General features: G+C 34.7%; 1 protein-coding gene and 1 long non-coding RNA gene across 15 annotated transcripts in view; one reads left to right on the top strand and one right to left on the bottom strand.

Annotated features, from left to right (window-relative positions):
• Positions 1-16,835, bottom strand: part of LOC129790094 (uncharacterized) — a 136,497-nt gene that overhangs the window by 39,420 nt on the left and 80,242 nt on the right. For all 14 annotated transcript variants that reach the window (XM_055827314.1, XM_055827324.1, XM_055827315.1 and 11 more), the window contains one exon: positions 1,246-1,287. In XM_055827314.1, the coding sequence (XP_055683289.1) occupies positions 1,246-1,287 (42 nt within the window). The remainder of the gene's footprint in view (positions 1-1,245; positions 1,288-16,835) is intronic.
• Positions 7,881-8,795, top strand: LOC129790438 (uncharacterized). The gene is made up of 2 exons (XR_008750563.1): positions 7,881-7,970; positions 8,046-8,795. It is a non-coding gene; the product is annotated as an uncharacterized LOC129790438 (long non-coding RNA).

Genomic DNA, 16,835 nt, shown 5'->3' with positions numbered 1-16,835 from the left:
AATAAGCTCTTGTACAGCCCCCCGCATTCACAAGATGCCACCCATTCTCTCTACTAAATGGACTTAGACGCCGCATTTGAAATGTTTTCTTACGCGTTGTCGATCAAAGGAGATCTTTTCTTGTCTACGAGTATAATATTCTTGAAAAGTTAGGGGGTGTTCAATCTTTGAAAATTATCAATTTTTTTTTATAATAATTCCTATTCAAGATTTTTTAAAGAAAAAATTCGAGAACTTTTTAAAATTAGATTAAAATTTAGATGGGGACGCCTGGTGGTTACAGAGTTTAATGTAAATTTAGTCATAAACTTTCAATATTAATTGCAATTATAACAATTAGCTATATTAGTTTAAAGAAAAGAGTGTAGGTAACGATGGAGGCGCCTGGTAATCATGTCAAAATGATAATTTTAAGCAAAAGAAAGATAACAGTGGAGGCGCCGGGTTATAAAATGCATGATCAATTAAAACTGAATCACTTTCAATAAAATAAGAGAATGTAGGAAAGCAAGGAAAGCTATTAAAGTTTATCAAAATATGATTTAACTTATCATTTTATACAATTTAACTAATTAATTAATAACTTTTTATTCTATGAGTCAGAATCAATTTTTAATCGACGTTTTATTTCCTCTTACTGACTCTTGCAACAATGTAGGGGTTTGTGAATTCACACAGAACTTTTTAAAGCTTATGCTCGAAAACTAATACCTCCCATGCTGTCTCTCTGGTGTTTTCTAATCATACAGCACCAATATATGAGATTGAGGTGAGACGCGAAATGGCTGAAGAGTTTGCAAAGTAGAAAAAAATGAAAGGTTGTCTTGTTAGGCAATCCTCTCATGTGAGTATCGTGAACTAATCAACTGTAATTTGCACTACGAGAAATACCAAAAGACGATGAGAAGACCCCTCTGAGCGTTTGTGGGTGTCGTTCTCATCATTCAAAGATCATCCGATAAGGCACGTAGCATTCCCACAACTTCCTCTCTCACACCGTCAAAAAATACCACGCGGGAATAATTGCATGACAATTTGAATAATAAAGTAATTGATAGGCCCTAGGAGAAATTATTCTCTCTGAACCTTAAAGTGGAAAAAGCTGTAGGAAAGGTGCTTGAAAATCCCTAATTTATTGCTTTAGTAAACATTCCACGCGTGGAAATTAATTCAGTATTTGGGTGTATAAATTGACAATGGAAGCGCCCCGTCTTAATTAAAAAGGCAAATTCTTTTAACACTCACCGATTGTGACTTTGGAATAATTGGCTGGCTCTCGTTGTTTTTCTGGAAAGAAAAAAAGAAGTAAAAAAAATTAGTTGAATAATTTGGGAAAAATTGTTTTCTTCACACTTAAAAAAACTTTAAAAAATGTGCTAATAATTTAGTTGTTTGTACATGATTCTCATAGTTAATATCTTTTCTTTACAAATGGTATGAAGGTACCCATGGAGGGAATATTTAACCTTCACGGTCTTCACACATGATAGGAAGAAATCATTCCAATAATCCGTGAAGTGTAAATTAATTCCTTTCTGATTGCCGTGCTAATTGACAATCAATAGGAAAAATGAGGCATTTGTGAAACAAGAGATCTTTTTTGCCAATATATCTTGTAAGCTCATAAAATGATTGATAGACGTGGGGGGATTTTTTGTTGATCTCTCTCTTAGAGTAGATATTTTCACTAAATTGCACTAATTGCTCTTGGCACATTTCACACTACAACGAACCTCATCGTATTTATTGTTGTGACAAACACGCTCCAGAAAGAAGGATGCATGGAGAACTGTGAAAGCTATTCGATGGAGGAATGTTGCAATTGAGCAACGTGGCGTATCGGGATTTTCTTGTACATACTCGTAGTGATCATCGTACATTGTGGGAATTTTTTGTAGTTAATTCTATGCTATTTAAGAATTGACTCCATAAGAAATTTATTGCTGAAGAAATTTACTCTGGAAGTACGAAGAGTTTTGATTGGGAGTCATGTCGTAGGTCTGTGAACTCCAGATTGATTTTTAATTAACTTCTGTAAAGCTTTTATGATTTTGAATAAACTTAATTAAAATTTGCATACTCTTAGGCGAAATCTGGTAGCAAATTAAATATTCTTCTTCTAAATAAACTCAATTTAATTCCAACTTCTTCAATTACAAAATAAACTTTTCCATTCGGAAAACAATTCAAATAGATTTTCAATTATAATTTGTCAATGGCAAAAGACAACTATTCAATTGTAAATCCAGCCTAATTTGCAAATTAACCAAAATAACAGTGAGATTTTGGGGTGAAAATTTGGCGCAGTGCGATGTTCCACATTCAAATTGAAAACTTCAGCACAATATATTTAGTTGCGAACTTTGAATATTTAAGTTCACGGAGAAACCGCGAATGCAAATTTAATGCAATCTGCAGGCTATATACGTAAGGCCCCCCAACGAATTAATTACTAGCTGATGTTTCCCCACAGAGGAGTCCAATTAAGTGATTTTACACAAAACAGAGAGACAAAATTTTCGTGTGTTAAAGAAACTTTATCCAAACTGAATGGACCACCCAGAGGTACTAATACTGAAACTCCACGGAAATACTACAAAATTCATCCTATTCTGCGCAGGACAACATCCTGTGAGAATTTTGTGGGGCAAGAGGTCAGGCGGGAGGGTGACTGAGACATTGTGGCGTCTCCGGGAAAATCCTCCATGCTGCAACATAAACCACTTGTTGCTATCATCTGACTTGTGCCAGGTCATGAATCTAATGCAGAGAAAAGGAGCAAGTTAAGTCTTTAATCTGGTGAGGCGTATTTACCAACTTGTGAGCTAAAGAGCCGATAAATTGATATTGACGTTTTAAATGGAAATGCAATTAGCAGCATTCTTGTTTCATTGCTAATATTACACCAAAGATGCAAGTTTGTTTTATGGGTGATGAATAAATGAGACAACTTTTCACTCGCTCCGTGTGAGGTGCAATCAAATTTAATTTATTGTCTTTGGGATTTGATTAAAACTACACCCTGAGGGGTATTTTTGCAGCAAAGAAACTAGGTTAAAGCGGGGAGAGAAGATGATTTAATAAAGTTTGAATTTGATGGGGGATCGAGGAAAATCAATTTTATTAACAGCAGTAGGGAGGAGTTTATAAATTATTTTTAATCTAATCTAATGCGATAAATACAGCAGAGGTGGTTTAATCACTCACTTCACTTTGCTGCTTGTATATGAAAATTAAAAGTCTGTAAATCAGGTATAAAGCTCCATTAGTTGGGAATTTTAGTAATGTCTTCATTAAAGGCAAATTTGGATTTTTTAATTATTTATGATCAATTAATCAAGCGCTGTAGACAAGCAGACATTACGACATATTGACCATGGGGAGATGATCACCGATTTATTGTGCAAAAAATAAATTTGTGGCTTTTCCTAAAATATTGAGAAATATTTGAAGACTTTGAAGAGACTTCTGGGGAATTTACAAATTAATTCCTATTAGCTAGAATTTTTTCTTAGAAAAATTAATTTACAAGTTTTTTAAAAGTGTTAGAACTTTTGACACTACGTTACATAATTAGTTTAGAATCAATTAATCAGAGGTTTTCCTTCCTAATCCTCCAAACAATTTCCTCACAGAATTTTCTCTCTGTATTTACTGAATGACAATGCTTTGGAAAGTCATGCGTTTTTAGCATAAAATGCCCTTTTCACCACTAACCCAATTTCATTATCAAACTTTCTTTGAATCTCCCATTCATTGAGGAACAAAGACATTGTACATAATATATGGTTGTGATATGAGCAAAAAAGACATCTCTTTGAGAGTCTCTGTCTGTATCATACATACGGAGGTCAAACACAACTCCAACGACGATGGAGTAATCTGACCAAGTAGTGATGTAACTTGTGCAAAAATAGCAAATTACGCATCCTCCCCATATTCTTTAATTCATTTATTGCAAATATTTGCATAAACACTAAATACACTTGTGTTAATTATCTGTCGCAAAAACCAAACAGTTCTCCCAACCGCGTTTGGCATAATGTATGTAATCATAAAGGCATGAGAGAGATCTAATGCTGGAATGTTTTTTTTTTGCATAAAAAGAAGGCAATCATGTGGAATTCTTTATAGTTTCTTATTCATTGTTTTTTATGCTAAAACATGATAAAAAAAATTCACAAAATCGATTCATTTTGCCAACTCAGTAAAGAAGAGAATCTGCTTTGGTTTGAAGGAAAAAAAAATAAAGTATGCAAATGGAATTCACGAGAAGGCGACTGTCGATGAGACGTCTTGAGAAATAAACACGTTTTTCACACATTTTGGTTGCGAATTTTTGGGCTCTCTAAGCTTCAGCAGAATCACATAATTTCCCATTTTAAAATACTGAAAGTCTATGCAAATTTTTTGACTGTTGAAAAACCGCGACCTTTTGGATATTATACAAAAAAAAACCAGTCAGCACTTTTGATTTCCATGCTAAATTGGCGATTTATTGATGCATTTGATGGACGCTATATTGAAAGAGTTGTCCGACAACATTGTAATAGGGTGACTTTTTTCCACATATATAATGCCAAAATATTTATTCAGTCATCCCATCAGTTTGCCCACAAAAGACGCCTCAAGATCCACCAAATTATTCTCTCTTTTATGCATGAATCTGCGGTTTTTCTTCAACTCGTTTTTTTTTGGGTGTGTTTATGCCACGCAATTATCTTACCGCAGAGATAAAGAAAAGAGAATTACAGCTGGAGAGAATTGAAAGAGAGATAAAACCCCATAAGAACATCGGTTAAAGGTGAATTTTTGACTGGAAGATTAGCAATTATAAGGAGCTATTAAATGGCCCATAAAGAGTTCATGAAGAGCCTTACGTGGGTGGTTGTACTTAAAGTATTGGAAAAATAAAAGTTTCACGTTTCACTTTTCACATAAATATTATTTTAATGGAGATTTCTTTGCAAGATTGATGGTAGAATTTTTAAAATTCTCGGAATTCTAACGCTTGTTGATTGATGAGATAAAGAAAGTCTTCGTTAAATTTTTTTTTTAATAAAAAAGAGAAATTTTCTGGTCAAAAAATAAATTTTTCTGGATACAAATTTCTAGTTTTTATTTTATTATGTATCCATCACAATCTCAAGAGCAGAAGAATTTATTAAATGAAAAAAGAAAGTTTAGCCAGATTATTAGAAATGTTCTCATTTTAGCAATTTTCCCCATATATATTTCACAAATCTTCCCTTCCTGGAAAATCCCTCTGAGTAAACTTTTAAAATAACTCAAGAGCAACCTTTATAATTTACATTATGAGTAATAATAATAAAAAACAACATCTTTTTCCATCTCATTCATCCAACTTTAGAGCATTCATAAATACTAAGGGGAATCGTGATGAATTCTTATTCCAACTAACACACATATTGTATTTAAAATTGGATTCATAATTCACACTCGTGGATTGCAAATTGTACAGAAAAGTGATTCTTTTGCGAGAACATTAAAATACATTTTATGGCAACAGGAGAAGAAACTTTTTTTTTAAGAAAAAGAACGTCCACATTACGTGATTCACATTACAAAATTAACAATTTACGTTCGAAGCTCGTTGATGTGTTTAGAGGAGAAAAATTCATTTTATTAATATGCCAAAGAGACGCCAATTTTCCACCAAGCACACACCTCTTTTTCATGTATTAAGAACTCCACTGTATGGCGAAGATCCAATCAGCAATTTCATTCATTAATTGCGAATATTATGGAGATAGTTAAACACACTAAATGCTCGCTGTGGTTGATTTCGTCGCTAATATTTGTCTTTAGTTGTGTCGATATAATCGAAATAGCAGCCCCTCGGGCTTTTTTTTCTTACACACTATTATTATGATCCAATGGACACGATAATGGTAATGCCAGAGGCACCGAGGGGACAACAGCTAATTTGTTAGATACAACATGCCTACGACATTGCGAACCAAAAAATATGTTTTTACATTTTGTAACTACTTAATAATACGGTGTTGTTCGAAATATTTGTTAGGCATGAATAAGTTTAGCAGATCTGTTTTTTTTCGGGGGGCTAAAACTAGGTCAAATTTTATGATTGCAATAGGATTTTTAGTGCAGCTATTTACCTTATTTTGTTTAAGTAGAAAATTCAATTTTCTTAAAGGATTTTTTCAGTGTCATTTGAATCTTCTTCAGGTGTTCTATTTATTTTTTAATTCTTCATAATTTAGCATAATACCCCTTTAAATGAAAAATTATAAAATATCAATTGAATTACATGAAGAATGTAAGAAGATTCTTATCAAATTCCAAACAATGTTTAGCCATTAGGAAGGTAACCCTTAATGTTTTTTCTTGCAATTTTATATCTGATCAAGAAAATTAACATGGTACAAGCATTTACAAAACGACATGTAAAATGTACTGGTAAGCTGACCAAGCTTACGAGAGCTGTGTTTCTTTCAGTGTACCAATTTTGTGAGAGCAAACTAGAACGCGAATTTGTTTAAATACGCGCAAAGTCGGGAAAAGTTGAAAAGTCATACCCTAAGAAATCTTTAGAAGGCTATATCTCGGGAATGGCTCCATAGATTTTCGAGTTTGAGCTATCGTTGGAAAGGTCTTAACCTCAACTATAATATATAAAAATATGAAGTAAATCGATAATGGCATTTTCGAAATATTCGAGTTCGAAATTTTCGAAAACTTTGTTTTTGACTTTAGCGCCTCTCGCGGTCATTTCTCGAACTTGCAATGTTCTAGACATTTGTAGGGCTTCACGAAACCTTTCATTTGCGCTTGAGTTGATCGAAATCGGACTGGTAGAACCCGAGATATGACATGCCAACTTTGGAAGGCTATATCTCGAGAACGGCGACATAGATTTTCTTCATTTTTGGCATGGAGCTACATAATATGGTCAGCTATAACATATCAAAAAATGAAGCAAATCGATAATGGCGTTTTCGAGATATTCATCGAAAACTCATCGAAAATTTTGTTTTTGATTTTTGGCCCTCTTGCGGTCACTTTTGAAACTTCAGATGTTTTAGAGAGTTGTAGGGTTTGTTGAGATCTTTCATTTGACCCCGGGTTGATCAAAATCGGTCAAGCCGTTTTCGAGTTATGGTCGATTTTCGATGAAAAATTGTGGCGGCCATATTGACTAAACGGCTTGACCGATTTTCGAAAATGAGGTATCGTTGGAAAGCTCTTAATGACCTCTACAACATATCAAAATTTCAGCCCTCTAGCTATAATAGCGGCTGAGATATAGCGAAAACAAAATTTTGAGGTTATTCAAAATGGCGGACGGGGGGGTGGGGGGTAAAATTTGACATCATAATCGGATGTCTTCCAGTCGATATTTAAACTTTGCCGTTTACCGCAAGTCTCTATCTATCACCGTTCTCTCGCAATTTAGCGATTGATTCCGGACGGCCGGACGGCCGGACGGCCGGCCGGAAAAAAATTTTTTTGGCGCATACGTTTTTTGGAATGTGGGGACCCTAATTCGTGCTCATCCCAAGTTTGAGCCCGATCTGACGACTTTCGATTTTGCTCGGTACACAAAAGCTGTGTCTGAAAGAAACACAGCTAAAAGCTCTCCTTGTTATCGCTACACGCCCTAATGTCATAATAACAATCTTATTAGACAAAATGGGATATAGTTTGCACTCTAATTGCAATAACTTGGCGTGTGCAATTTCTTAGAAGGACAAATTATGGTTTATACTCGCACTAATGCGCGGCTCTTCATGGGCAAAATGGACGACAATAAATCAAGTAGTTGTCCTCCCCCTGGGGATGTCGTATCGAGGAAATTTATTGTATTAAAGTGAATTCATGTGCAAGTGTAAGATCGCGCGGACTCTATCTCTCCATCCTTCTTTCGGAGGGGCACTAAATTGCGCGCTTATAAAACCTCATGGAGAGTCTCGAGGCACGATGATATGGTATTATTGATAATTATCACATGCATTTTAATTTAATAACAGCCTCTAGTCAGCAATTCTCTCTCCTCTATATAGCTACACAGCAACACCCGACACTCTATTGCAACTTGAGATGCAGACCGCGCGCACATGTATATAGATGGGGGTGCTTTAGCTTTTATCAGCACAAGTGGGAGTGGAATTTTCTAAAAAGGAAGATCTTCCACAACACAATTTGAAGATGCTCTCTCACACTTAAAGTCAATTTGTCATGGAGTGGAATGGGCTCTCTTGAACTTGTGGTTGCTGTGTGTATGATTGATTGTAGCCGCACCACAATAGTCACCTAATGTACAGAAGTGACACCTTGATAACACATGCCACGATGGTAAACATTAATAAATTAATTAAGGTGAAGTAAACAGCTATAATATGTGATAATTTTTTATCTCAAAATTCCCCTCATGTCTTGGGCGACTGAAAAATTCATTTTTTTTGTTCAGACATAAAAATCATTTTAGCACAACATACCCTGCGACCAAGAGTGCTGGAGAGACTGAATGACTGCGAATTGACGCGAATCATTTTGTTGTTGTGTGATCACTTGCAGCAGGATCTAATCCCAAATTGATATCTTCCCACTCAGGATGCGCACTTACACTGAACACGGGGGCATTGAGGTTAATTTTAAATGCTCACTCATGCCCAAAATCGATGGTGATTTGCAAACTAATTAGTAACTCAACATTGCACTTGAAGAATTTTTACGCACACACTTTCGAATTTGCCGGAAAATATCACATTAAATAAAATTTTATGAGCAAAAAATAAAGTGTATCGAATCGATTTCTGTGTATCATTCTTCTCAACGTTCTACGGGCATTTTTGGCTTTTGGAACCGCAAGGCAGAGAGAAAAAAGTCTTCAATTAAATTTATTGCCACGCTAATGACTGACGTCAGCTGTTCAAATTGGTAAGTCAGGAAGCGATGAGATGGTTAAATTCGTTTGATTTCTGGGAAAATCACCCAGAAAGCAATCCCACAGTCTAAGCCATCTTCATCTAAGCCAATCCTTAGCTCACATCCAATTCTTCCCACCTTGTTTTTTGCAACAGCTTAAGAATTAAATCTAAAAAGTTATAAAGTTCTACATATAAACGAATTATATTTGCAAAATTGGGACACGCAAAATTCATTGTAGTGTTGGAAATGATCCAAAAATATATACAGCAGTTTTGCCCCTCACACACAGCACTAAATAAACATCCACTTCTCACTTCCAAAATATTTATAAATGTTTCAAAACGAGGGGGTTTGTGCAAAAAAAAAACACATTGTAAAAAATATATTACATCGCACCCAGCATCCACTTTGGCTCCCAGAGAGAGGTTCATCCTCTTCCCAAGAGTGGGGCTCTGCTGCGCTCTCCTCTTTGCCCCCAGAGGAAGGAGTAATAAATTCAGTCGAACCGAAATCTCTATCTTTGTGTCTTGAAGAAAAAAGGAGGACAAAGAGGTGAAGAAAGAAAACACCACTTTATATTTAACTATATGACTAAAAATTTTTTGCACAAATTCTTCAATATGTTCTTGGCGAGCTAAGGGGAGATTAGGCTGGAGATACACGACGAACTATAATCGAAAGAACCAATAAAGTTATATTCTATGTTCCCGAGATGGTTTTTTGCTTTTATTCTTCTTCAAATTCAAACGAAACCGAAAGAAAATTAATGAAAAAATTATAAAATTTCGTATAAGAAAAATTGTTGAAGGAAAAAAAAAATATTCAAAAGCTTTATATTTATTTGGTTAACCTACATAGAATATAATATACTTGTGAAATTAAGTACTTTAATTTATTAATAATTTATTTTCAGTTCAAGAAAAAGCCATAAAATCTATTTGTACCTAAAACTATTTAAAACTATACAAAATTGAAATTTTCATAAGAAATGAAAATATCGGAAAATTCAACAAAAAATTAATTCACAAAAAATAATTGAAATTGTTAGGTAAATGAAAATGTATTTTAAAGTAAACTAAACGCGAATAATAAATATTTTGTTGATGTTTTGCCAATATTATTTAATTATTTTGAGTTAATAATTTTAAAACGGAATATTTTCAGCTCAAAATATTCTTTAAAAAGATGTACCCGACCCATCAATGTTTTTTATTACTCTCAGTCCGCGAAGAACTTCGCAATTCACAGAAATCAATTCAAATTACTCGCAATTGCTAGAGAAATTTACCAAATTCACACTGAAATGTTTTTCACACTACTTTTCACCACAAAACATCATTTAAAATAAAAGAAGCACGTGACGAAGTCACAGAAGAATGCAAAGCTCACGGGAGCTTTCGCAGCGGAAGCAGCACAATTATTTTATTTTGCTGTAAACTACATCTGAGAAATCCCAAAAAGAAAAGCGTTCTGGGTGACGTCACTCGAGTCCCATTTTTTTCTTCTTTAAAGAATGTTTCTTCTTTGTGTGTGGAGAGAACATCCACTTGGGACACGTTGCTAAGAATTTCTTATTTGCAAAAAGAAGGCAGCAATGAGACGAAGAAAAAAAAATTGAACAACGTGCTATTTGTATAAACTGCCACAGAGTACCGATGTGGTCACCTCCAACGTAGAATAGCGACTGATTCGCGCGCAGGCAAAGAAATTCAACATTGAGAACAGTTTGTTAACACAGTAGATATTTCGTCTATACTCTCCACAACATACATAACTCCACACGTTTAGTTTCTTCATCGCGCTTTTCCCCTTCACACAAGGAGATTCGCGAGTTTGTACGCCCGTTGGGGCAATCTGTGAGTCTCTTCTCCCGCGAGTCAAGTCTTCACACAGAATGATAATAAATAAATAAAAAGCAATGAAAAAAAATGGAGGAAGATAGTGTTGAGATGAGCTGAGAGGGTATAATACAACACATAGCCAGCTAAAGTAAGGACGACGCACATTGGAGAAAAAGATAGGAGTCTGCATATATGCGAAAGCTGTTATGCAGTGTAGGTTTTCTTGCTAATATGCATTTGCTCGTCTCCGCGCGCGATATTTTCACGTGAAAGACGGAAAAAGAGCATAAAAGGTGGCTATGGGGAGAGATAAAAAATAATGATTACGACCTGTTCTACAATTGACTATTTTTGGTCTATGCCAGGTATCTATGCTATATAAGCTAAGTCACTCCAAGGTATCTCAAAGACCGTAAGTTTGTTTACGGATGTGCAAAACTTTCTTATTTTTTTTAAAGTACTTTTATCCGTTAATTATTATAGTTTTTTTTTGAAAACTTAAATGAGAAGTTTAAGAAATAATTTTGAGACATTTAAACGACTTAAACGAGTATCTATTGCCACTAGCAGGGCTAATCATCTAGAAAATAGTAAACATCAACATTTTTTCGTCTCAAATATCTTGGACAATGTAGCATCAGTTGCACTATCACCACCACAAATTGCACGAGAAATGTACACAATGAGGTTGAGAAGATATAAGAGTAGCCCCATGAAGAGGATCCCAAGAGAGTGGCCTTTCCATAATATGGTGAGGAACTCACAGAAGTCTCGTGTTTACAGTTTCCGATCTCTTTACAATTCACTTCTTGAAATTCCATTGAACTTCAACTTTCTGCTACTTCTCTATTCCCCTCCTTTTTGATTGTCTTATTGCACACTTCTTGTGCGCTCATATCGCGCGCGCCTTTACGGTTTATTGAAAATCCTCCTTCTTTGGATTACTCTCGAGGAGAGAGACCCCATACTCTTGATATTATTTATTTCCAACGTTGCCCACACACTTTTTTTTCGCTGCATTTGAGAAAATATTTATCTTTGACACTTCATGATGGAATTTTCAGTGATATGTTCCACTTTCTTGCTAATATAAAGTGTCTCTTGTTAAATTAGTTCTTCAATTTCAAGATGTTATTGCTTCCCCTCTGCACGTCACTGATGTATACTTTCACCCAAGGAGTCAAAGACAAAAGTTAGAGATTAGATATTTTTTCTGATGAGATTTTAGAATATAATTCGAATGATTTATTATGATTATTAGACAGAAATTGAAGAGCCTAATAAAAACATTAAAAGGCCAAAAATAAATATGGGGGCGCCTGGTTGTAACCTGGCGCCTCCACTGTAGTTCAAAATTAGTTACAAAATAAACAAAGAAAATATTTGCTATTTTATGAACTAATTCAAAACGATTGTTCTGCCAAATATTCAAGTCATTGCTAAGAAAATATAATTTTTAAAATTAGAAATTGTGCAATTTGTTAAATTTCAAACACAGTATGGGTTAAAATGAAGCAATTTCCACTACACGAAATTATTTTGATCTCAATGATTTTACACTGAAAATGAAGAATTTTCCGTCCATCTGTCGATCCACCCAAATTTATTTGTTTTTCATTTCGTCAATTTCAAGAAAAAAATCCACATTTTATTCGTTTTTGCTGCAATATCATTATAAAAATTTGATGAACATGTCAATTGGATTAGTGTGTTGCTTCTTGTTGAGCTACCGCATGTTTATTCATCAATTTTCTTTCATCACCCGACATTATCTCAATTTGTATACAACTTGAAGAAATGATGGATTGTCAAATTCCCTCGATGAAATTAATAAATACACACGCGTGGTTTAATTTCACTTAAAACAAACCCATTACACAATGATCCTCCAAATGGTCTTGATCGCGTAGCTTTTTCTCACGTGGCTTCCGGCGATTCAGTGTTCAAAACACACTTTGAATAATTTTGCCGTCTCCACAGAGCGTATATGAATTACTTTATAACATAGTCGCAAATTGCATTTTAATTGTATTTTAATTGATCCATCGGTTTTTATTCTTTCATCGACTGAGGGACACAAATTTCTTGATTTTTTTTTATTCCACATTCTTTATTTAATTTTTTTCTGCATATTGAGAAATTAATTTTGAGGCTGTTGTGATTGTAAAGTATCTGTATGTACAACACACTGCAATATTGTACATAATATTGCATGATAAGTGCACAAAGTCGGTGCTTTTTGTACTTTTAATGCAACCAGATTTTGCACACTGCAGACATCTGCATGAAATTTCATAAATCATAAAGAAATTCTTCAGTAATGCTGCCCAAAGCAAATGTGCGTGAAATTTGAAGGAAGATCACGAGGAAGATCATGAGGAAGAATCAGAGAGAAGTGTTTAAAAATAGAGTAATTGTTTCCGCAAAAATAAATAAAAACAAATATAAACTTGATGTGAAAACTTTGACGGGCAAAAAAAGCTCACACGTTGAAAAGTTCAAATCACAATTTGGCATACATTTTTTCGATTTACCTCCCCTTGCCAAAGAAAAAAAAAACGTGTTGAGTTGGTGAAATGTGTGTGAGTGCGAAAAGAATTTACGCAACGGCATTCCACATGAAAAACAAACAGAGAAAAGTAATTTTCCAACACTAACCTCCTTCATGTGGGATCTACTAAATTTGCGCCGAGGCAGCACCACGTAAAATTGCTGAACATGAAGGAATTTTGCAAGAACTTCCAGACATCGTAACGGGCGAATTTTCCGGCGTCCATATGGTATCGATCATACCGCATTTGAATTACAATTTATTATTAAAAGCGATGATGTTAATGATTCGCCACAAAAATTTCCCCCAATCCCGCACACACGAGAATGGCGCGAACGGAAATAGAAAGGAGAAGAATATTTTCTTCATGGGGATCTCAAGGAGAGAGTGAGTGTATGTAATTGATTTGCCTGGGTAGGAGAAAAATAAAAGAAGAAGAAATCTCGTGGAAATACATTTGCACCAACATCGCACATGTGAAAATACTTGAGGCGATCATCAATCCAAAATAGATCGCTCCTTTGGAATCATTTCACATGCCGTTGAAAAGAAAAATCTCATTTGCTTTATCACTGCTGGTGCTCTGAATAACTAGATCATATTGAAGATGGGATTTGGAAGAAAAACAAATATAATTGATACGTTTTTTATTCATCTCTAGTTCAATGAGCTAAATGAAAAGCTAATTTTTAAAAATAGATTAATATTTTTGGGGAAATGGATTAATATTTGACGGTCGCAGTTGGATTGTAATAAAAACACACAAAATTGAATTTTTAACGTATTTTTATAGCATGTTTCGTGAAGATTAACCATATTTGCTATAAAAATGCTCAACAGCGACCTCATCTTCCGTAAATGACAACAGCGGAGAATACCGAAAGTTCAGCATTTTATATAGCTACTGAAGACGCTGAAGACCAACTTTTGTAGGAATATTTTTGTGGTATAAACTTGAACTATAGTTTTTACTGTAAAATAAATCATATTCTGTATTTTTATAGCATCTCTTTATGGCACAAAACGCCTTTGTCGATTTTCCTATAAAATTATTTAAAAACCAACCTCCTCAGCTCTTCTGTATTATTTTGTGGCTCAAATAAAAATTATACTGCAAAACCTTTCAACACTTTTGCTCCTAAATCAACTCCCGGATCTACCATTAATGCCACACAATACAGCCACAAAACAACTTCTCTCAATTTCTTCAATGGGCTTGTAAAGAAAAGTATTACGGTGCACTTGGTGATCCCTTGGAGGAAGGCAATTTCACCCCGCGCTTCACAACAAAAACGGCCTCCTCAAAATAGCCTTATTGGTGAGCCTTAATGGAACAATGATGATTCTCTAAATGCAAATTAAATCGCGCGGTGGCAAAATGCCTTACGGAGTATTTTATATTATTATAGTAAGGTATAAATACGAAAAGTACCAAGTCACAGGTGATCTCTCACGATGCGATCCAATCAAAACACCGTTAAAAGGTGCATGTATAGCGTGTTGATCTGTCAATTGGCATTCATTCCCACATTTATAAATTGGCACCATATGAACTCTTGTTGGCGGGAAATGCGCCTTCCCTCCTTGGTGGAGTATGCTTAATTAAATGCGATCACGTACTTGTTGTTAACTATTTTTTATTCTTCACCTCATTTCCAGCTCCATTTTGTGCCTATTGGTGATCTTGAAAGTGTACGGTGAAAATTTTTATATTTATACGGAAGGAGGCACGGGGGGCTACGTGAGTGAAAAAAGTACTACATGCAAATGGCGATCACGAAGCATTTTCCTCATTGATTTGCTTCTTGCAGTGGAGAGAGTCACACAGTAGTTGGGAGAAAAGCTTAAACACCACGTATGCTCTTTTATGTAGGTTGTCTTTTAAGTTTTGGAAAATGAGTGATTGGAGGAAAATTTCAAGGAAAGATATTTCATTTTTATGGAACAAAAACTTGAATAATTTTTGCAATTTTTTCCTTAAAAACGGTGGAACACCAATGAGAAGAAAGCTTACTCAAATATCGTTATCTTAGTGATAGATTTGAAAAAAATGACAGCAGCAACTTGACATAAAATTAGATTTGACATAAAGAGAATAAACGTCAATTTGAAAAATTTCCGTTAATTCTTCATTCATATGTTGGAGATTCGGTCAATTTACAAATGTTGTGGGAGTCAAAACGCGGGATCTGACCTATATAAAGAAATTGTCCATAATGTATTTGCAGGCCTGAGGAAGGAGAAATAAAGCTCCGAAACGTCGCAGAAGTAATAAAAGAGTATTTTCTAAAGGTCAGATCCCGCGTTTTGTCTCCATTCATAATTATTAAATTTTAAATTGTTATAAAAATTAAAACTTTCGCATTAACCACATAGTTTCCAGATAAAACATTTTATATTGAACTTCGTAGCAGACACAATGGACAATTTGAGACGTTTTTTGCAGCATTGAATTTTGCTTCTTCAGCACACAGAGTATTCCCGTGAGCCGTACTTTCATGCTTGCAATAAATTCAATTTGCAATTGCTGTGACAATTATTTTAAACAATTCACGTACATTGATTTTTGCCATCGATCTCACGTTTCTGGAACAATATGTGCTGGGTCTGTTCAAAACATAAAAACATTTCGAATGCACTTGGGAGAAAAAGAATTTTATTCCGCACATGTCTTTAATGTTGTTTTCCTATGGCATTTTTAACACATTTCACTTTGTTTGTCATCCACTTTGGGGCTATGATCATCTGCAAAAGTGAAAATAGAACGCGACAATTGTTTCACGCCCAATTTATCGCTTTAAATTTAGAGGAGATTTAGATGATTTTTGCACGATCCCAACACATGCGGGCCACCAATGTGACGAATAACTTATTTTTATTTGCCTAAATTTATTTCATAATGTGTTTTGAGACACTCCTCTATGCTTTTTTTCTCACTTTCTGTTAGAAGAAAATTTATTTGTTAGAAGATAGTGTGATGAGCTTTTTCTGATGGCCAATGTCAATGCCAAATGGGAATTTCTTGTACCACAACACTGCTGGTGCCTTTCCAATCTCCATGGAATTGTTTTCTCGTCTTGAGGAACTTTTTTTTTCTTTATAAAAGAATAAATGAAAGAAAACCTGATGTCCTCTCGTTAAACATTCTCTAGCTAGAATTTCTTTTCTCTAACATCGTTCTTCTTATTATTCCACAAGGGGGAAGAGGAAAAAGTCTAGTGTTTACAGTGCTATAGAACTAAAATTAACTCTCTCTCATTTCATATGTGTAACACCGGTTCTAAAGAGGAGAGAATTTTATAAATATTTGATTTTTCAGTGTGATATATTTCTTTCCTGCCTTGGTGGAGAGATGTTTGCTTGATCGGCACGTTTTACGTCAATAATTCTCTCACATTTATTAACAAGCTAAAATAAAATAAAGACGATTGTAGTTCATTTTTTTGTTCACTATGAAGGAGTGTTCCCCCTCGTAAAGTTGCGCGCCTCCCGCGAGACAACAAAACAGTCGTAAAAGAAGTGATGCAATC

The sequence above is a fragment of the Lutzomyia longipalpis genome, chromosome 2, assembly GCF_024334085.1.
Source record: "Lutzomyia longipalpis isolate SR_M1_2022 chromosome 2, ASM2433408v1".
Classification (NCBI taxonomy): Eukaryota; Metazoa; Arthropoda; class Insecta; order Diptera; family Psychodidae; genus Lutzomyia; species Lutzomyia longipalpis.
This window is presented reverse-complemented; position numbering and strand designations above follow the sequence as displayed.